Raw genomic sequence first — 21,964 nt, forward strand, 5'->3', positions numbered from 1 at the left:
CTGTCATCAGCCTCCTGCAAATGTCAAATCAATCAGCTCAGTTAGTTAAAATGTAGACTCTGAATAGCATTGTTTTGCCCACTACTGTAATTAATCGTAATTAATTAGTTAATTTAATTATAGTTGTCCTAGGAATAACATTTCCTTACTCAGCTTCCTCAGAATTAGAGAACCTGTTTGAATCTCTCTCTCTTTCTCTGTTCTTTTTCACCTGATAGGCAGCAGAAAAGGAGTGGGAAGAGAGGAGGCAGAAGATGGGTCATTACGACGGAAAAGAGTTTGATAAGATCCTCCAGGAGGCCCAGGCCAACATGATGAAGGGCATTCCCTGTCTAGAAGTGGAAGAAAACCCAGCACTGCTCCTTGCTGCCACTGGAGAACAAGACATCCACAGCCCTGTGGAGTCACCGTCAGGTACAGACAACACACAACCACACAAAAGTAACTTTAAGACACAAACATGGACCCAAAGTAGTATACTGTACAATTAAAATAACGTTTAAGGTATGTCTTAATTATATCATTAATCTCTGTTTACTATGTAGAAGAGCCCCAGTCTGAGTCTCTCTCAGACAAACCAGCCAAGAAGGGGCCTGAGAAACTCCCAAAGCCTGTGATGGAGAAAGCAGCCAAGCCTGCACTGGAGAGACCCTCGAAGACTGCGACCAAGCCCACTGACAGTTTTACCAAGCAGGGGTCTGAAAAGTCCAACAAGTCTCCACCACCACCACCTCCTCCGAGAAAGACCTACCCCAGCTCGAGCTCAGGCATGACAACTACACGATCTGGCGAGGTGGTCTACACTAGCAGAAAGGAGTCTGTATCAGCTCAGGTTAGTCTGGTAAGAAGTAGTCTTTTGAAACATGGTCCAACCACATCTGCAGCTTGTTATCTGGTCATTGTACTTACTTTTCTAGCTTTTTCAGTTATTTCAATTTATCTATTCAATGTATGTTTTTTTTTCTTTAAACCTCCATAATTGTTTTCCTCAACATAGTGGTAACAGCAGAGCTCTTTCAGCCTTTGTACATATACTGAAAGTATACTGTCAAGTTTAATAACAGTTTGTGAAAAATGAGATATATTTAATCACTTAAATAAAAGAGGTGCTTGACATTTTAGGAAATATCCTTATTTGCTTTCTTAAATGAGAATATCAACTTTCTCATGTCTACGCACGAGTGTGGAACTGGAGACAGGAGGCAATTAGTTCAGCATAAAGACCGGAAGCGGGGGAGACAGCTAGCATGGCTCACTCCAAACTAAAGGATATGTTCTAGTTCCACACTTACCAAACAGACATAACCTAAGAGGGGTATTGATCTTTTCATCTAACTCTTGGCTGGAAAGCAATCCTAAAATGTCAAACTATTCCTTCAAAGAATGATATCTTTGTTGAATCTGGCTCTTTGGAACATAACTAAACATTCAAGTCTTGCTTTATGGCTTCCGTTATGTATTTCCTTCTCATCTATTTTTACAGGAGGGTGAAGAAGAGGGCCCATCTCCCACTCCTCAACCCAAGCCCACAAAGGTTCCACCAGAGACCAAGCCAAAGTCTGCAACCCCTCCTCCTGTCCCTGCTCCTGTTACTGGAGAAGAGGAGGATGAAGGGGACAAGATCATGGCAGAGCTCCAGGTTAGATGCACTCACACGCATATACATTCCCTCAGATATGTGAACAAAACCACATTATAGGTTTAAGGCCTACTGTATTTTGCTTGTTTCTGCGCTGTGGGAGTGGGTTGCCTATCATTTCTTCCCATGGTGGTTGACTTCCTCAGAAGTGGCAAAGGATGAGCACTGACAGCTGATTTTGTCACATGTTGGATTTTATAGCTGTGGCAATGATGAAGATATTCAAACTCCTTCCCTCCTCAAAATCCTTGTCCCCATTTCCCCCTCGCTTTTCTCCACTCTTCAGGTTTTCCAGAAGTGCACAGTTAAGGATATAGGGGTGAAAAATTTGGTAGAGCCCACCACTCGAATTGAACCACAAATCAGAGAACTAAGACCAGGGGCTTTATTGCCCCTCAAAGAGAAAAAGGTAAAATGTATGTCGCCGTACAGCTGTCCACCTAACTGCCTGCCTCTGCCAACTGTCTGATACAATCGATGGCTGTGTCTAACACTTCTACAACTTTGCACCCTTGCTTTGGCTCGAGAGAAACCTGTAACAGCTGCCTCCAAAACCCTCCTTTACTTGCTGCCTTGTTTTCCTTCCCTCTTTGGTTCTGCTGGATATCACAGCTTGAACATTTTTTCGGGATTAAGTCTGCATAAAATGAAGCCTCTGAAAAGATGCTGTGTCTTTTGTGTGTCTGGACAAGACAATGATGTGTTTTGCCACTGATTTAATTATCACTTGTCTTTTTCTCCAAATAAAGACCTCAGCACTGTATTCTACAGGCAATTAAATCGTCTTGTGTCTTTCTTTAATGACATGTCTTCATACAAAATCATCACACTAAATATTTTTTAAATGATTGACAATTGAGAGAAACAACACAGTTAAAACTCAAGTGTGTAGACACAACCTGTTTTTGCAGACTTGGTTCACTAGAGGTCAGTCTGGCCACTTTGCATGCTTCTCTCCCTCACTTATTTCTGAGGAATTACTTTTCTGTTTCTCTGCGTTCTCTGTGCTCAACTTCACCTCAATTTGCTTTCCCAGCTTTACACCTGTGTAACCAGCACAACCCTTTAGTTTCTTCACATTAAGCCATTAAACAAAAGTTGCATTTAATATGATTCAGTGTGACAAAGAGGACGGGTACAGTATGTTCACATGCAAGAAATCTGACTAGTTCCCAGCTATAACATATTCACATACACAAGATAAGAAAAAGCATAAATGCAAGTTGGCACAATGCTGAGTTTTCAAAATAACTTTTGGTTTGATGTAGTGTAAATCTAGGTATAAGCTTTCAGAGTGTAGAACTGATTAGAGGTATACTATAAGTATATGTTAAGATACTAGTTACTGTAAGTAATACAACATAAAATATTCCACAGTAGCTAATGATGCAGAGATTATGGCCCAAATGAAAAGTGAAAAAGTGAAAGTGATTTGCAGAGTGTTAACAGTGCGTATGGCATTAATAAAAAAAGTTAATAAAAGCTCATTTTAAAAAACACCAGAAACCAGAGGTAAAGACAGTTTATTGAAACATAAAATCAAAACTTAATTGCAGAACTGTCACTAGCAGTGCAATAAAAGAAAGGATTAACAGACAGAATAAAGATTTTAGCTGATCTTGCTGTCCTAAAAAAGAGAGGCTTATAGTCTTAGCTTTTAAACATATGATAATTATTAATTTTTCCTGCATGCATTTTAATATCCACCATTTAATATCAGAACAGCATATAAAAGTCATGTCATGCAGTATGAAACTGCTCACTGCAGTATTGACACCATGGATGCTACTGCAATCATGTCTGTGAATTCAGTTAATCCACAGCAACCTGACACACCAGTTGCACAGTAATATTATTCCCTCACACACTGTCCTAGCAGAACTCAGAGCCCAGTCGAGAGGATAAAGATCCTGACACAGACGAAAACGGGAACACTACTGTCCGACAGAGCCAAGGGGTATGTATGACTTTTTATTGTCGCCATGATATTCATGTATAGTTAACATATATTCTAGACCTTGAGAGTTTTAAACTGTGACTTTTTTCCATTTCTCAGGTGATATACTATGTGACTGGAAAGATCCCCAAAGACCATCCACCCCCATCAGGAACGGAGGAAACCCTTGAACACCGAGAGCCCACACAGCCTCCATCACAGGTGTCAAATGTCAATGTTAATGACAATTCTCCAAGCCAGCAACAGCAGCAGGAGCAGCAGCAGCAGCAGCAGCAGCAGGAGCCACAACAGCCACCCAAATCACCCCCACCTATAACTCCTCCACCTATATCACCTAAACCTGTGGGACTGAAGGGATTCAAACTGCCCAAGAAGCAAGTTAAACGCTCAGAATCCTTGAAGACTAGTGCAGAAATGGAGAAGGGAAATATCCTCAACAAAATTAACACTGAAAAGAAAAGTAAAGTCACTCAGGAGCATGTTTCTTCTAGTAAGAATGTAATACCCGAGCCTGTGGCAACCTCAACAGTCAGTACTGTGAGAGAGGGACCTAAAAGTTCTGGTGTGCCACCAAAAAAGGCTCCTATTGAGGACAGTGATCCACCTAAAACTAACTGTGAGGAGGGTGATGAAGAGGCTAGTCTCAGTCCTGACTTACCTGGAGAAGAGGCACCTCCACCCCCTGACAATATAGCCTTTATGATCACTAACACCAAGGTTCAGGCCCTGTCTTGTGGTGAGTACCAGGAACTGGTCAATGCCAAGAAAGGAAGCGTCCAGACTGTTACTGTAGGTGGTGCCACAAACCGAGGTAACACCACATCGGATCCCACTGTGCCCCCGGACAATGGCTTCCACAAGAAGCCCGTCATCATCATTTTTGACGAGCCCATGGACATCCGTTCAGCTTACAAGCGCCTTTCCACCATCTTTGAGTGTGAGGAGGAGCTGGAGAGGATGCTAGCAGAAGAGCGCATCGACGAGGAGAGTGAGGAGTCTGACACGGAGAGGAGTGGTTCGCTGCAGGTAAAAGCCGGAGAGACCAAGGTGGTTGATGGCAAAAAGGTCAGCTCTTCACAGGGCACTGGAGACCACACTAGCTTATCGTCCTCATCTTCATCTTCAATCGCTGAACTGACAGATAGTGGAATGAACATGGAATCAAATGGAGAAGCTAAGCAGGATGGTAAGAAGAAGTTCAAGTTTAAGTTCCCTAAGAAACAGCTGGCAGCGCTGACCCAGGCCATTCGCACAGGCACCAAGTCAGGCAAGAAAACTCTACAGGTGGTCGTGTATGAAGACGAGGAGGAATCCGATGGTACTGTAAGGCAGCACAAAGAAGCGAAGAGATTTGAGATTATGCGCTCAAAACCTTTAGCAGACACGTCTAAGTCAGCCCCGCTGAAGAGGCAGAACTCGGACTCCCTCGGCAGGACGGATGAGATCCGGAAGAACACCTACAAGACACTGGACAGCCTAGAACAGACCATTAAGCAGCTGGAGACCACTATAAGTGAAATGGGACCTTGCTCCCCTGAGGAACCAGTTTGCACAGAGGATGCGAAAGGAGAGAATGGGAAAATCTCAGGAGTGGGGCTGAAGAGGTCCTCCTCTCTCCCTACCTCCAAAGGGTCTGGCCCTAAGATACTCAGCAAAAATTCATTGCAGAAGAAGAATAAACCTCAGCTCCTTCCTCGGCCTGTAGTCATCCCCACCACCACCAACACCACTGTCCCCAGTGCCCCCAGCACCGTACAACAGGTCTCTCTCTAGTTCTTGTTGCTCCACAAGGCTTTGGGTCCTTCTCTTTCAGTTTCAAACCTACCTTCACTCCAACCTTAACCACTGAAATTACAAAATCATTAATCCACTCCACAGGTGCTAGGAAATGTCGGAAATGTCCCCTGTGGCTTTCTCACTCTGTAAAATCATGGTGACATGATTAAGGGTGGCATTTTGTTGGGTTCCTGCCTACCATCTTTCTTCTTCAGTTCATTGCTAAAACTCTGAGGTTTTCAGCAAGTGACAAACTCATTATCAAAGACACTCTCATGATGATTAATCTTTGTTATTGTCCTTATTCTTGACTGCATGTACTACTGTTCATTGAATGTAAGGTTTATGGTCCCACTGGGTGCATGATCTTTCACTGGTGTTGATTATTGAGGTGTTGAATGAACAGGTTTTTTACCTGTCAGTGTCCTGATTTTTCATACTTCCTATATGGTGTGTTTTTTTTCTTTCTTTTGTTTTATTTCTTGTTTTGTTTTTCGTTTGGATCCCCTTGCAGAATACCAGTGTCGCTTCCCCTACTAGTCGGATGCCCGTCCCTTTGTCTGCGAAGTCCAGGCAGTCGCCGGGTACTACTGACAAAGCAGGAAAACAGCAAAAACTGCAGGACGCTCAGAGGCAGTTCCGACAGGTAGTTTTACTGTAGGGCCTTACCAGAGACTAGAGGATATAAACTTATAGGGATCGAAAACATGAGGCATGTATTATAAGGGGGAAAAAAGACTACCAAAGCTGTGAGATTTCAAGTGTTGTGAAAAAAAATAGTCACTACGGTGGCGACTGTGGATCTGTTAATGTTTCTCTCGAGTCTGCTCTGACAAGAAGGCATGTTTGACTCTTGACTGTTACCCCATAACATCACTGTACTGTATGCTTCTGCATGTCCACACTGCTCATGGTTTTCACTGTGTTGGTGACTAAACAAAAAAATGGAAAAATGGCAAAGAAAAGTGGAATCCTATCCTGTCATCATCTGAGTTGTCATCACATCTCCAGTTCCCATCACAGCTGAGTTCCTAAACAGTGTTGCCAAATCCCAGGATGCTTATGGCTGTGTTAAAATACGAACCTAACTGACTTTTTCGGCTATGCTCCTCCCTTCTCACAATGCACCTCTGCTCAAACCCAACATTACTGCATAGCTTCTTAACCTCACGGTGATGTATTCCCTTACCCACAAGACCTCGCCACAACTCACCATCTTGCGCCGTCAGTTTCAGTGGAATACTGGCCCACATTTCCCCTGTCTGCGCTCACTCTTCAAAAGCCCTAACCCTGTAATCTAATCTTCGCCAGCCCTCCTATGCATCTTTGTCTTCTCAATTTTCAACCACAGCCCCTTCACAATGCCTAACAAACCCTCTAACACGCAGGCAGTTGTAGAGATGCCCCTCCCATCTGCCATCGCTCTGTCTAACCTTTGCAATGTTCTGTTTCCTGGTAACATGACTCTCAGTTCCATGTGTCTCACTTTTCATTGTAACCTAGAAAAAAATAGAACTTCTGTCTATGTTGTTTTTGGTGTCTTTTAGTTGTGTCTTAGTAATATTAATGTTTGTGCAGTCATAGTATGTTTCAATGTCTATAACTTGTAGAGTTTTTGTTAACATCGTCTTGCCTTTTATATGTATTATTTGATCAGATTTCCTTTTTGACAACCAGTATCTGTTTGGCATCTCTGTTTGCAGGCTAACGGAAGTGCTAAAAGAGTGGGAGGGGATCATAAAACTACTTCCCCTACTATACCCATCTCTAAAATCCCTGCTTTTTATCCTAGCTCTACTAAAGGCAGCTCCCAGTCTGCACAAAGCTCAGATGCTACTAATCCCATTAACCCAGCCTCCTCTTCCTCCTCCTCCTCCTCCTCCTCTGTCACAAAGTCCTCCATCCTGTCCTCTCACACTCCTCGTTCCAGTTCCCTACCCTCCTCCCACATCCCCTCCCTGTCTAACGGATCCCTCAAACTCCCTACACCCTCACAGCACACAGGTAAAGCTCTCTCGTTCTCCTCGCAGACTCAGAATGGTCGAGTGCACTCCTCCTCTTCATTCTCCTCCTCCTCATCCTCCTCCTCCTCCTCCCCCTCCCCTCTGTCGCCCACACCTTTGGGCCCAGGTGGAAAGAGCATCCGCACCATACACACCCCCAGCTTCACCAGCTACAGGTCCCACAACGGCAGCAGCGGCAAATCCTGCATCCCAACAGCCACAACAGCTAAGGACACTGCCTAGCCCCATTATCACCCCTCTGGCTTTACAGCATAGCAGGTAGACCTGGTGATGTTTCATTTTATATAGTGTTGGTTTGTTGTTTTTATTCTGTTTTTTTAAAGGTGTTGTAAAAGTATTAAGTGATGCACTCCCCCCATTCATGTTTTATTTGACACTGGCATTCTCACATCAATGCTTTTATCTCCATTGAGTTGCTACTTGGATTTTGATTCTTTCTTGAAGGTGTACCAGATGTTCTGACGAAATATTTTATAACGGAACTAAAAAAAAATATTTAGTTTTGCCACTTTGTAGTTGAAGTGGGAGGCTCTCATGGTGTTGAAAATATATTTTTCTTGCTGTAGCTATGAATAGGGAAAATAGACTTGATGTACAACCACAAAGACCATGTAAAGATTGTGTTTTATTTTTCAAAGCAGAGATTGAATAACCATAGTATATTTAATCTTCTATATTTCTTATGTTGCCAGACATTCAACACAGCCCTTGTAAATGCCTTTTATGAATGTATACACAATGTATACAGACATTTTAAAGTTGTTCTCATTATTAACCTCTGTTTTTTAAGAGTATTTTCTCATAGTTACCCATGTAAACTGCCAATTTCTTTTACAGATTATGAAAAGTGGTATCATGAGTAATACAAATTTTCATTTTAGTGTGCCTATTTGCCAAAGTTGTTGTACAATGACTCACTTTAGGCCTAACCCAGTCACAAGATATAGGGGAATTTACATGCACTCTCTTGTTGTGACCTCAGTGTTTGTACTGCTGGTCTCGGTTTGTTAAGTTAACATGTATTGTTGTCTAAATGTAAACTGTACTAAAAAACAAAGTGATGAATCAGTTCTACCACATGTACATAGATGCTTCTACTAAGAAAATAAGTAGTTTTGTTAACATACCAAAGTTTATATGTATGCATGCCTTTCAAATACTTTAGGAGAGTGGTGTAAAAGAAGAATTATGTTTGCACAGATAGATTTTGTAAATATTTGGTTTTCTCTCATTTTTTGTAAAGCTTTAAATCATACTACAAAGGAGCAATGTGGTAAAGACAAAACTGTGTCGGAGTAGCAAAAATAAAGACTTGCATGCTTGTAAAGTATTGAGCTTCAATGTTTTCATTTTCTGATCAAGGCTTTCTGCATAATTTCTGTGGAAGTTGATGTGCTTGTACATGTGATGTATGTGTGTTTGTGTGTGTGTGTGTGTGTGTGTGTGTGTGTGTGTGTGTGTGTGTGTGTGTGTGTGTGTGTGTGTGTGACGCACCACAAAACTGAACAGTTCTCTAGTTGTGACTTCCACTTCACTTGTGTCTCATCTCATTCTCACACCAGTATTTTCTACTCGTAATGGATGTAATATAGAATTCTGCATTCTGCACCTCTGCAATTACAGGTAAGAATATTGTTAATAATTATTGACAAAGTGCCACTTGTGAGGACCATATACCCTAAATTTGCTCTTGCCCTGCAGTGGGTCGCATCAGATATCAAACTGCAAAGACTGGTAGCTTTAATTATAAATTATGTGTAAGTTTTCACATTTAAACTACCTAAAACATTCAAATTGGTTTCACTGTCTGTCACATAGTATTTAAAAGTCATTATTTTTTGAAAATCCTGTTTAAATTTCTGGTACCTTTAAGTGCACTGAGTAGTGGAGTTTACAGTTTATTACATAAGTCTTCCACAAGACTGATTACACTGAAATTTTACAAGGATAGTTCCTGTTTCTAAGAAGCACATGATACAAAACATGATTTTACATGTGGGATCATATTTTTTGTCACTTACTTTCACTATGAAAGCAACACGATGAATCAGTAAAAGGTTATTGACTATAGGCTATGACAGGATTGTGAATCATCATAACAGGTTATTTTTGTCTATTATATGCTGCACTAGGCTGATCCTCTACACAACAACTATGAACATCTCTGAAGGAGACATGCAGGGCTTCTATGGCAGTGCTTCGCACCAGGAGAACATTTCCTTTTCTATATTTTACATCCTGGTTTTCATCATTGCTGTGCCTGGAAATGCCTTGGCGCTGTGGGCCTTCTTTCACCAGAACTGCAACTCTCCATCGAAAGTCTTCCTGAGGCACCTCTCAATCACAGACATCTCTTATATCCTCATTTTACCCATGCGTATAGTTTACCACCTGTCTGACAGCTACTGGCCCTTTGGACATATCCTCTGTCAACTTGCAGGCTTCCTCTTTTATCTAAACATGTACTGCAGCCTCTATTTAATGAGTTTCATCAGTCTGGATAGATTCCTGGCTGTGGTTCTACCTATAAGATCACTGTCAGTTAGAAAGGCTATGTATGCAAAGATAGTTGTTGGCATACTTTGGGTGATAATTATTGTGTCTGTGAGTCCAATACTTTTCTCTAAAAAGAATGTGACCAACAACTCATCTGGCATCTGCAACAAGCTGTACTTAGAAAAACCGTCTCCCACAGCCTGGGTTTCCACTGTTGTGGCATTTGTTATTCCCCTCACCACTATAGTGGTTTCCTACATACTGATTCTGTTGAAATTAAGGTCAGTGAAGCAACAGGTTGAAAGACCAGTGAAAGATAAAGCGATGAAAATGATCATTCTCATTGTGATGAACTTTCTGTTTGCGTTTGTACCCTACCATGTGAGCCGGGTAATCTACATCAAAAGTCACAGTTATGGCCATATGACTGAAGCAAGCCGGGAGTCACTGGGAAGAGCCAATCGGGTCACATCTGCACTGATGTGTGTTAGTGGTGTACTGGATCCTGTAATGTATTTCTTCCTGAACTATGCCTACAGGAAAAAAATGCTTCAGATGTTCTGTAAAAACAGGGAAGATGATCAAGAAGCACCAAATATTATGTAACAAATAAATGTCTTTAAACAAATCATTCTCATTTTGTATCATTTTTAGAAAGGTGTTAAGACATGAATCTATTCAGCCTTGTGTGGTAGTTTGGAGTACAGAATGAAATAAATAATAAGCACAAATCAGATGTAGAAGTAGGAAAACAAGAATACATTTAACACATCAATGTGATCTCTAAAATGTAGGGTTACAGAGTAATCCAAAATACTGCACAGTATTTATTATGTAACATATTACTTCATTTTATAATCCAATGACCTTCATTATGTTTTGGAGGACGTTCTGGAGGAAGTAAAGAAACCTTATCAAATCTCAAGTTAACATAGAGGCTATTTTTAACCTTATCTGCAGTGAAGGCTGACTTCCCTCTAAATGTATGAGTATATCACCTCATTATACAACAACAAGCTACACCAGCACAGACCCAGGTTTTTGGAACATGCAGGCTACAAAACTTTATATTGCAAACGTTTTCAAGTATTGCATGAAACATTTGACTTCATTAAATATATTTCAATTTAAATATGTACATATATGTAGGTGATTGCACTTGAAAACTTGATTTGTGTCAGACTCAGAATGTCTCATCTAATGAAGGTATCAGTACAATTTCAAATAACCCTGTTATATTAAACTGTGCAATAGCATAATGATTATAGCGTAACATTTGCGTAATTAATACAATCAGAATACTAATACAATTAATACAAGACCTACTATGAGGGCTCTGTGCAGTTGCCATACCCTCAACAAGTGGCTCACATTAGATAATTGACTTTTTTTTACCCATTTTGACTTGTCTGAGCACCCGTATTACCGACTTGTTACCAAGGCAGCCAGGAAGAAGCTGTGAAGGGAGCGGGACCGTAAGTCAACTCTTGTTTATTTAACCGAGCTTTGTGATTTTTCCACTTTGGTTGGAGGCTATTATCAATATTCCGTCAAAGTTGAAATATGTACAAAACTTACTATGTTATTCTTTTAGTCTGTTCGTCAGTAACTAAATGTTGCGTCGAGCGTTTTAAGAGCTATTCCCGTAGCGCTTCGTTAGCTAAACAAACACCTTTACTCTTTATGATTATTGGACCGGTAGGAATAATTAGCTACTAATTAACTTCAAAAAGCGGTAACTTCACCTTCTAGGTGCTGGAAGCTTTCATCTAAAAGTAACGGTCGTGTCAGCTGTTGCCTTTGTAGGCAGCAAGTTAGCATAGTGGCTATAACTGTGCGTGTTCTAGCTGTTTTGAGTTACAGCAGGAGGACAACACACATTAGGGCGCAGAAAAGTGTCATCTTTCATCTTCCTAGCGTCAGATAGATGCTCCCTAGTAGTTGTCACTTCCCTGTATCCACGTCATGTCTTTCATCGCGCAGGAGCAGCCATGTGCATACGAAAAGGCTGACTATTTTTGCCACCATGGGCACGGCATCCTCTTTGGTCAGCCCAGGGGAGGTGATTGAGGATGGGTACGGAGGTGAAGGCGGGGAAGCCTGTGAGATCCCGGTGGAGGTCAAGCCCAAAGCCCGACTCCTACGCAGCTCCTTTCGCAGAGGACCCCGGGTGATTGGGGCCAGTTTCAAATCCACAGGTTCTGTGGATCTAGAGTATGCTGCAGAGTACGAGAGACTCCGCAAAGAGTACGAAATCTTCCGTGTCAGCAAGAACAACGAGATTTCATCCATGCAAAAGAAGGAAGCCAAGCTGGATGAGGAGAACAAGAGGCTGAGGGCTGAGCTACAGGTAAAATACATCAATGTGGAGGGAAGAGAAAGCGGACTGGATACAATATAAGCAATTTGAAGCCTATCACAAACATATTGGTTGAAGTGTTATCATCTGACAACAGGCTTTGCAGAAGACTTACCAGAAGATCCTGAGAGAGAAAGAAAGTGCTCTTGAGGCAAAGTACCAAGCTATGGAGAGGGCTGCCACCTTTGAACATGACAGGGACAAAGTAAAACGACAGTTTAAGGTAAACCGTACCAGATGTTTTACTCACCAGTTCATTCCTCTCTCTGTTAATCATGATTGCAGCCCTAACTTCTTTGGGTGAATAATTGCCAGATATTCCGGGAGACGAAGGAGAAGGAAATTCAGGATCTCCTGCGAGCCAAGAGGGACTTGGAGTCCAAACTGCAACAGCTGCAGGCTCAGGGCATCCAGGTCTATGATCCAAATGACTCTGATTCAGATGACAACCAAACTACTGTGACGGGTAAGACCAACAAATCCACACTGTTCTTTCAGATATTTATGTGTGGCCTTTTTAAAAAAATATGTTTTATGCATTCACCTATCAAATCAAATCATTCAGTAAACCTACTTATTCCTGTTAACAAGAAAGCAAGAGGCTATCCCATCATGCTTTTATTTTGTTTTTCATAAGTTTTCATTTCCTGTTAGCACACTGCATAATCTAGCAAGATATAGTGTCTTTTTTTTTTAAATAACTTCTTCAAAAACCTTGTATCATTAATTTACTGTATGTCCTTAGCTGCAGGGACACAGTGTGAGTACTGGACTGGTGGTGTGCTGGGAAGTGAGCCCTCTATGGGTAGCATGATGCAGCTGCAACAGACCTTCCGAGGACCAGAGTTTGCACATAGTTTGATAGATATAGAGGGACCCTTTGCAAATGTGAGCAGAGGTAAGCAAACTGTTTAAATAAGTCTTTAGTAAAAAAGGAGGTGTTATGATATGGGTTGAAGCCAGGACAGAAGAAGCCAAACATGTTTGCCTCATGGCTACAGTAGCTACCATGACACTGGAAAATTAATTCTATTCCTTTTAGAAAATTATCTTTACTTATCATGTCCTTATTTTAACTTTTCAATTGATATAGATTTATGTTTGTAATATGGATAGCTTTTGAGATATTCCATTCATTGTACTGTATTTGTTCATGTCTTTGCCTTTTACACTTTTCTCATTTCTCTCACTGTGTCAGATGACTGGGATGCTGCAGTGGCCAGTCTGCTTCAGGTCTCCCCTCATGTGCCTCAGGCCTTGTGGAGTAACACAGTACGCTGCTACCTAATCTCTACCCAGGAGACCAAAGCAGAGCTGGATATCTTTATCAAGGTTGGCATTATTATGTTTGGTTCTGGAGACATGGCCGAAATTCAGGATAGTTAATCTTCGCTTAACAAGTAGCTGTCTGGAACACACCTTAGGTTTGAATTACTTTCTTCTTGACTGCAGATTCCTGGACGAAGTTAAATGGGATTAATTTCCACCTGTTTTAGTCTTCGTAATGAGAGTATGTGCATGCAGCCATTTCTCAGAAGCTTTATTTGTCAGGATTATTAAGTGGATTGCTCTTTCAGAATTTGTTTGAATGACGGTGGTCGTTGTTCCTCAGTGAAATAGACAAAATAATCCATGTGTCTCTGTTGAATGACATCATTAATCTGAAGTTAAACCCACCACTATATAAGTTTTGCATGTAAACTCTAATCTGCCTTCAAGAAATTAGTTAGTTCATTTAAGACTTGTCTGACTGTATTTTCCAAAACATGTCTGAGAAAGTCAATCTGGTTTAAAATGCCACTCTTTTTCTAGAAAGCTGCTTAACCCCAGTGCTTCATGCTTTAATTACAGAAACACTCTCCTGTGCTGCGGAGAATGTGTGAGGGTTTAGGCCATTTCTATCTGAATGTCTGCTTCCCAGAGGAGACTGCTGCCTCATATGCCATAGAGCGCAAGCAAGAGATTGAAAGGAGCTCTGTGTGTGTGCTTCTTGTCAAATCTACTGTCACTAGGTAAGTCATATATTACCCTAACTAGCAACATTAAAAATGAAATCTTGGTACCCACATTTATTGAAGGTTGTATATTAATTCCTTTTCATTTATAAATAAATGAAATGATTTTGTTCTAATATTTGTGTGAAATGGATGTGTGTAGCTCTGTGGTAGAGGATTGTGAGGAAGCTTTTGTGAAGAATCCAGATGGCCATCCACTGGTACTCTACCTCAGGACTGAAGAAGATCACAATTTGACTGGACCTACCAGGCAACTGCTGGAAAGGGTCAATGCTGCAGACAAGGCTGCTAAAGTCAAGGTGCAGTATATTAAATGAACAAGGCAAGACAGGATACAGGGAAGGAGGAGTACTCTCCCAAAATGTCCAAATATAGATAAAGACTGATTTTACCATGTTAACTGTACTGAGCTGTCAGCTTGTGCATTTTATAAATGAGTATGATTAATGGTATACATTTATCCAGAGTAGTTTCACTAAGCATACATGCATTGCTTCAACAATTTTCTTTTTCACACTTGCACACTAACACCACAGTCACACCCGGTATTTGCCCAATGCCACCAAAGCTTATACTGTGGTCAAAAAGCACATGTGGTTTTAACACCTTCAAAGTTGACATTGCGTTTGATGCTGGTTGCTAGATAACACACAGCGCTTGTGGTGACAAAAATAAGAAAAGAGAAGTCCTCAGACAGGAACTGGTTAGCAGTCCATATATCAACATGTAAGACTAAAGGGGACAGAGCTTTTGCTGTTAGAGCACCTCAACTTGCCCTAGTACCTGCCCAATGAAGTCAGACTTGCAAAATCAGTATCTTCTTTTAAATCCCTTCTGAATTTCTTTCAAAGGCTTTTGAATATTTGTGTATGTATTTTTTTTTACCTTATTCTCTTATTCAATTTGGTCAAATTTGTCTACATTAGTTTCTTTGTGTTTATTTTTGGGGTTTTTCATTTTGTCCGTGTAAAGCACTTTGTAATCTCTGGTTTTAATAAGTGCTATATAAGTAAACTTTATTATTATTATTGTTATGTTTTGAACATTTACCCAGGTGGTGGATCATAGCGGTTCTGCAGAGGATGGGGCTTACCTGATTTATGCTCAACTAGAGAAAGTCATCAAACAGGTACAAACTTTCCTACAGCAAAATACAACATCAGCTTTTTCATCAACTCATAAAGTTTTAAGTGTTGTGTGTACAATGATTTATGCCCACACCTCCATTCCCTGACATCTCTCTAAAATTCCATTTCCACCCTCTATTTGTAGGAGCTGCTGGGTCTTGAAGGAGCAGATGTTGACTCTAAGGACTCTGGGATAGAGGAGGGGCGAGAGGAAGACTCGGGGGATGTGCTGTGGGACCTGCATGATGAGCAGGAACAGATTGAGTCCTATCAGCAGGCTTGTAGCAGCACCAACTCACAGTTAGGCTTCCAGAAGGTAGGGCAGATCTTCTTATCTTTTCAACTCAGACAATCTTTTCTTGTTGATTTATCTCTCTGAGTCTGTTTTGTATCTGATATTCTTCTCAGTATATAGATCGTCTGAATGACATGATAGCTGCTCCCCCTCCCACCCCTCCTCTGCTAGTATCCGGTGGTCCAGGCTCAGGAAAGTCTCTCCTGCTGTCTAAATGGTGAGAACTGATTGTTTCAGATAAGTGCAATGTGTCACCCCCCTTCCATATTGTGTGATGTGTCATTATGGAACGCACACTAATTGTTCTTTAATCCTCTGCAGGATTGAGCTGCAGCAGAAGCAGTCCCCCAACACCTTGTTCCTTTATCATTTTGTTGGTCACCCTCTTTCCACAAGCTCAGAGCCAGTTCTCATCATCAAACGCCTCACAGTCAAAGTAAGTGGTCTCTCTTGTAGTCTTACTTTCAGTATTTGTCAGACAGGGATGTCACACTTTATTATTTATTAGCTGGGGAATATGTCGTCTAACTGTTGTTGTCACATAGCTGCTGCAGCACTTCTGGTCCATTTCTGGCTTGTCCATGGAGCCCAGTAAGATCTTGGAGGAGTTTCCCCGCTGGCTTGAAAGGCTATCAGCTCGCCATCAAGGAAACATTATCATTATCATCGACTCCATTGACCAAATACAGGTGCATCCTCTCTGCTTTAACCCAAATTAGACATACACTGTACATGTTTCCTCTCAGTCAACTTTAAGAATAATTCTCTATACTCTTCAGAAGAACTTCCAGAAGAACTCTTCCAACTTTTACATTTTTCTCCTTTTTTCCAGCAAGCAGAAAGACACATGAAGTGGCTGATTGACCCTCTCCCTGTCAATGTTAGAGTGGTGGTGTCTGTCAATGTGGAGACATGTCCTCAAGCTTGGAGGTAGGTGCTTGAAATATGAAAAATCCCATTCAGATTATTTTGTGTCCTTTTCTGGTACAAGCTTCTATTTATTTATTGACAGTGCAGTGGAATGAATATCTAAATGCCTTCCTGTAGTATTACCATTTATAGATGTCACTTTCCAGATTGTGGCCCACACTCCATTTAGACCCACTGAGTCCCAGAGAGGTCCGGAGTGTTGTAAATGCAGAGTGCCAGACCATGGATCTCAAACTTGCCAAGGATCAGGTCAGTTATCTTTCCACCATCCTTTTTTTTTTTTTTTAAATTAAGTATTTGGGTGTGTGGAAACACATTTGAAATTGTTAATAGGTATGTTTTTTTCAGGATGCTGCTTATGAATGTTGTATCTTTATTCCAGGAGAAGAAGCTGGAAAGGCACTGCCGCTCTGCATCGACCTGCAATGCATTATATGTCACACTACTGGCAAGGATGATCACCAGGTTAGCCAACACTGTCTTTGCAGTTCAGATTCTCTTTTCTTCACCGTCCAGCATTGATTCAACACCGGATACATTGAAATGTGGTTTTAGGTCTGTCAGCTGTTTTAATTGTCCATGCAAAGCAACAGCAGTACTTAAAAATGTAATTCTTTATGTATTTTTACTGCTTTTTATCAAGGGGAAAAGACACAGGACCCATTTCACTGCAATGAAATGTATATAATGGGAGGGTTTTCAGTGACTTGTATAAATTTTTGTTGATCTGATCATGTGTTTTGTTTTGTTACTGCCGAGCAGTAGCTCATGTTGGTCATTGGAGAAGAGCCTTGAGCAGTGCCTACAGTGTCAAGACACCATGTCACTCTACCGCCTGGCACTTAAGATGACGCTGAACTCCCTCAACAATGACAGAGAGCGACACATTATGAGAGAGGTGACCTATATTGAGACAAAATAACAGTACCCCTCTTTGCATTTAAACACAAGGTTTTCTTGTAGTGAGTAATCTGTCTATGTTTAGCTTTTCCAACATGTTGTGGTTTGTTGTTGTTTTTTTTCTCCTTAGATACTTTGCCTTGTATGTGCCAGCCATAATGGAGTGAGTGAATCAGAGGTACAAGACCTTTTCCCAGAACTGGAATTGCCTGTTCTGTCCTCACTGCTCTACTGTCTGAACAGACTCTGCATTGTAACCCTTCGTTGTGGGCTAATCAGGTTTCATCACTTGCAGGTAACTGGGCTCATTGGCCAGTAGAATTACAGAGCACAAACTCATGTAATCATAGATAAATCAGTTTTAACTGAAGACAAATGCATTAAAATATTATAATCATTGGACCCAAAATATATGAACAGATAAATTTGAAATTTTGTCTGTGATATTTATGTCTGACTGTGTGTCTGTGTATCTGTCAGGCTTGGGAAGCTGTGAGGTTGGAGTTTCTGAGTGGAGGAAGCAGCTCTGCTACTTACAGAGAGAAACTGATCCATTACTTCAGCCAGCAACTCAGGTGCTGCAGAGTGGCCATTTTTTTCCCATTGTAGCTCAATTCACATTCTTCTGTTCATACAAGTCATGTCATTGTATATGTGTCTCTGTGTGTAGCCATGATCGTGTGACATGGCGCGTAGCAGATGAGCTGCCCTGGCTGCTCCAACAGCAGGAGGACAGGACTAAACTCCAACTCAGCCTCCTAAACCTGTTTGTCTCCCAAAACCTCTACAAGAGGTATACATTTGTGTTGATATTATTACAAAGTCTGCCACATTTGTTCAGGTATTGTCTTACAGATACTCTTGTAATTGATTTTTTTTGATAAAGGATTTGACGTGTTTTGTTTTTTAGGGGTCATTTCTCTGAGCTGCTAGCCTATTGGCAGTATGTGGGCAAAGACAAAAGCTCCATGGCCAATGAGTACTTTGACTCCCTGAAACACTATGAGAAGAGCTGTGAGAGTGAAGACAGTATGACCAAGCTGGCAAACTTGTATGAGACCTTGGGACGTTTCCTCAAAGACCTGGGCCTCCCTAGTCAGGTATAATGCATGACTATAATATTTAAAAGACTATTAGCTTTTGATGGACTAAATGAATTCATGTTTACTATTCATGTATACATGTTTATTATTCGCCTCGTCTTGTCTAGCAGTTTAGTGCATATATTGACAATTTCATATATATTTGGTTCTCTCTGTCTGTTTGTTTAGGCAGTGGCCCCTTTACAAAGATCCCTTGAAATAAGGGAGACAGCCCTGGACCCGGACCATCCCAGTGTAGCTCGTTCTCTGCACCAGCTGGCCGGGGTTTATGTTCAGTGGAAGAAGTATGGCAACGCCGAGCAGCTGTACAAGCAGGCCCTGGAGATAAGTGAGAACGCCTACGGTGCTGAGCACGCCAGCGTAGCTCGTGAGCTGGAGTCACTCGCAATGCTCTACCAGAAACAAAACAAGTAAATGGGACACTCTTGGTGTTGACTTGCATGATGTCACTTAAAATTACTGTTTATGTAGTATAACTTATTGATTGTTCCAGCCAAGTAATGTGTTTACAGCGAGTCATCCCACCTATGCTGATGATCTTATGACCTCATTAAAAGTTAAACAATAACTAAAACACTCAGTCAACGCAGGAACCATTTAAAATACACATATTTAATGACTTACACCTGGTACTTTTACTATCAGGTATGAACAAGCAGAGAAACTCAGGAAGAGGTCAGTGAAGATACGTCAGAAGACTGCTCGCCAGAAAGGTCATATGGTGAGCATATTTCTCAGCTATCCACACACTTAGTCACACTCACTTAATCAGTCATATTTTACATGCCTTTTGTCTATCCCCCCCTTCCAGTATGGCTTTACTTTGTTGAGGCGCAGAGCCCTACAGCTGGAAGAGCTGACCCTGGGGAAAGACTCCGCTGACAGTGCTAAGACACTTAATGAACTGGGTGTCCTGTACTACCTCCAAAACAACCTGGAGTAAGGCTACATTCACACCTAACAGCTGGCATGCACATAAACAAAGACATATAACACTTTCAGGGGCTGTCACGTGACCTGAGTGATCGGCATTCTGAGATTTGTCAGCATGCTTACTTTCTACTTTACAATAGTATGTCCACCATTATCGAACCTCCCTCTCTTTGATCTACCCAGTGCAGCCAAGGTGTTCTTGACCCGCTCTCTGGAGATGCGTCAGCGTGTCCTCGGTCCAGATCACCCAGACTGCGCTCAGTCCCTCAACAACCTGGCTGCACTGCACACAGAGAGAAGGGAGTATGAAACGGCTGAGGACATGTATGAGAGGGCGCTAGACATCCGCAAGAGGGCCTTGTCCCCAGACCACCCCTCGCTGGCATACACACTCAAACACCTGGCCATGCTCTATAAACGCAGAGTGAGACACACGTGCCTTTTGACTGAAACATTTTAATAGTCCGTCTTTTGAACAGCTTATCTGGTGTTGGTGTTCTCACCTGATTCTAAGATGTGTTTGTGTTGTACAGGGGAAGCTGGAGAAGGCTGTGCCACTGTATGAACTGTCTCTGGAAATCAGGGAAAAAAGTTTCGGACCCAAACACCCCAGTGTGGCCACAGCGCTGGTCAACCTGGCTGTAATCTACTGCCAACTGGTGAGGATGTTCATGCCTCTTCAGTCTTCAGTTCATATACTCCAGACTTGCATATGTCTATCAATATTTGTATATATTAATTTTAATGGTGTAGGCATGTGTAGATGTATTTTAGGATGTATAGAATAAAACTGTGAATTCCTTTGTCCTTTGCAGAAGAAGCACAATGATGCCTTGCCTCTATATGAACGAGCACTGAAAGTGTATGAGGATAGCTTGGGCCGCTCACATCCTCGCGTTGGAGAGACATTAAAAAACCTGGCTGTGCTTAGGTATAGTACTGAGGTTACCAACAGGTGACATTTTGCTATTCAGAAGTTAACCAATTAGATATGAAATAATCTTTAATCTTTCTGTTTTAGCTATGAAGAGGGGGACTTTGAGCAAGCAGCAGAGCTTTACAAGCGTGCAATGGAGATCAAAGAGGCAGAGCCATCGTTGGTGTGTGGGAACGCTCCATCCCGCCACTCCTCCAGTGGGGATACATTCAGTCTGAGGGGACCTGCCCCCCTCCCACAAGCCCCAAGGTGACTCTGTCAGCCAGAATAACAAAAACATCAGACCCGACAGTTTTATCAAAGAGAGAACCATCCTGGTCCTCACACTGTGATGATCGATTGTCTGGATGGAGGTTTTAGGTTTTGGTGAAATATACTGTAAGTGCCCTATTAGTCTGTGAAACCTGTGTATTTGCCAAAAGTATTTATGAATATTTCTGTAGTCTTAACATAATCATGTGTGTAAATAACTTGGGACATCCGTTATATCAGCCCTTTTAAGGGCCTAGAACTCAGGTTTACACTATTTTTAATTCAGAATCAAACATTTCAGTTCTCTTTACAGTGTATATTGTTCAATTAGCAGTACAGACTCCTTTGCAGGCATGGAATCCATCCATCCAAGAGGGCTTGGCATATTCTAATTTAAAAAAAACATGACTAACAAGAACAGATACATTTGGTGCTTTCCAATATACAATGGATGATGTTCTATGCACTCTTTCAAGTTTTCTTTTTTGTGAATTAGATACACATGTATGAAGAAAACTCAGATTATTTGATAGTTTGATTTTTAAGGAATATTTCAAAAAATCCTAATCATGAGGAGATAAAGTATGAACTATAAAACATTCCAACAACACAATATGCTGTCATCCCCTTTGCCAAAACTGTTTATAGAATATTAATTAGCAAGGCAATCAAACCTCAGTTTTGTTTCCAAGTTTACATTCCTGACGTTTTGAATGAAGGATATCTGAGAGCTGCTATCTCTAAAATCAAATGTGCCAAAATATTCTTATGTTTACGTCACACACCATGTTTACCTACAAGTATTAAAAAAAGGGAATATAGAATATAGGAACCCAAGATACGAGTCCAAAAACAAGCCTCGACCATGTTTGAGGAACTCAAACTTTGGTACTGATTTTATGTTGTGTTTATGCAAAACTAAATGTACATTTATGTGTTAGCTGTGATTTTAAGGGAATTGTCAAAAACATGATGGTGCCACATGCATCTTCAGGTTTAGGTACAATAAAATAATGATCTATTGTCTGACTGGATATACATAAAGTCAAAAGGGACTCAGTGCACCAAAACTTGTTATTTCATTGCCAAATATAGCATATACATTGTATCTTAAATGCATTTGTTTTGATATATTCATGTATTTATGTAATGTAATATAATATAATGTAATTAAAATCTGTAAAAGCAACAAAAATCATATCCAGTAAATCAAAAAGATTG

At 41.1% G+C, this 21,964-nt stretch overlaps 3 protein-coding genes across 25 annotated transcripts in view; all 3 read left to right on the plus strand.

The window, feature by feature from the left end:
- Positions 1 to 8,726, plus strand: part of si:ch211-285f17.1 (sickle tail protein homolog) — a 113,805-nt gene extending 105,079 nt beyond the window's left edge. For 10 of the 23 annotated variants that reach the window (XM_067578274.1, XM_067578263.1, XM_067578270.1 and 7 more), the window contains 8 exons: positions 219 to 414; positions 546 to 841; positions 1,484 to 1,639; positions 1,926 to 2,048; positions 3,516 to 3,596; positions 3,696 to 5,357; positions 5,887 to 6,018; positions 7,076 to 8,726. In XM_067578274.1, the coding sequence (XP_067434375.1) occupies positions 219 to 414; positions 546 to 841; positions 1,484 to 1,639; positions 1,926 to 2,048; positions 3,516 to 3,596; positions 3,696 to 5,357; positions 5,887 to 6,018; positions 7,076 to 7,618 (3,189 nt within the window). In that variant the 3' untranslated portion in view covers positions 7,619 to 8,726. The remainder of the gene's footprint in view (positions 1 to 218; positions 415 to 545; positions 842 to 1,483; positions 1,640 to 1,925; positions 2,049 to 3,515; positions 3,597 to 3,695; positions 5,358 to 5,886; positions 6,019 to 7,075) is intronic. The other 13 variants (XM_067578265.1, XM_067578284.1, XM_067578281.1 and 10 more) reach the window with 10 other exon arrangements.
- Positions 8,727 to 8,848: 122 nt separating this feature from the next.
- On the plus strand, positions 8,849 to 10,523 carry si:dkey-96n2.3 (uracil nucleotide/cysteinyl leukotriene receptor). Its single transcript, XM_067578304.1, has 2 exons — positions 8,849 to 9,019; positions 9,529 to 10,523. The coding sequence occupies exon 2, from the start codon at positions 9,551 to 9,553 to the stop codon at positions 10,496 to 10,498; it is 948 nt and encodes a 315-aa protein (XP_067434405.1). The 5' UTR covers positions 8,849 to 9,019; positions 9,529 to 9,550; the 3' UTR covers positions 10,499 to 10,523.
- A 776-nt stretch (positions 10,524 to 11,299) lies between these two features.
- On the plus strand, positions 11,300 to 21,941 carry nphp3 (nephronophthisis 3). The gene is made up of 28 exons (XM_067578288.1): positions 11,300 to 11,367; positions 11,876 to 12,242; positions 12,349 to 12,474; positions 12,567 to 12,717; positions 12,997 to 13,149; positions 13,450 to 13,583; positions 14,103 to 14,263; positions 14,409 to 14,565; positions 15,321 to 15,395; positions 15,539 to 15,709; positions 15,802 to 15,905; positions 16,010 to 16,124; positions 16,234 to 16,377; positions 16,521 to 16,618; positions 16,765 to 16,867; positions 17,001 to 17,083; positions 17,381 to 17,516; positions 17,649 to 17,813; positions 17,999 to 18,093; positions 18,189 to 18,311; positions 18,429 to 18,618; positions 18,790 to 19,031; positions 19,267 to 19,342; positions 19,433 to 19,560; positions 19,738 to 19,978; positions 20,088 to 20,213; positions 20,370 to 20,485; positions 20,576 to 21,941. The coding sequence occupies exons 2-28, from the start codon at positions 11,919 to 11,921 to the stop codon at positions 20,742 to 20,744; spliced, it is 3,906 nt and encodes a 1,301-aa protein (XP_067434389.1). The 5' UTR covers positions 11,300 to 11,367; positions 11,876 to 11,918; the 3' UTR covers positions 20,745 to 21,941.
- The last annotated feature ends 23 nt before the right edge of the window (positions 21,942 to 21,964 follow it).

This window comes from Thunnus thynnus, chromosome 21 (assembly GCF_963924715.1).
Source record: "Thunnus thynnus chromosome 21, fThuThy2.1, whole genome shotgun sequence".
Taxonomy (NCBI): Eukaryota; Metazoa; Chordata; class Actinopteri; order Scombriformes; family Scombridae; genus Thunnus; species Thunnus thynnus.

Bases quoted from the DNA above. Each gene is read 5' to 3' on its own strand.
- si:dkey-96n2.3 (XM_067578304.1), top strand. From the start codon at position 9,551: ATGAACATCTCTGAAGGAGACATGCAGGGCTTCTATGGCAGTGCTTCG.
- nphp3 (XM_067578288.1), top strand. From the start codon at position 11,919: ATGGGCACGGCATCCTCTTTGGTCAGCCCAGGGGAGGTGATTGAGGAT. The intron at 13,150-13,449 runs GTAAGCAAACTG...TCACTGTGTCAG, and splicing joins CTTTGCAAATGTGAGCAGAG to ATGACTGGGATGCTGCAGTG. The intron at 17,517-17,648 runs GTGACCTATATT...TTTTCTCCTTAG, and splicing joins AGCGACACATTATGAGAGAG to ATACTTTGCCTTGTATGTGC.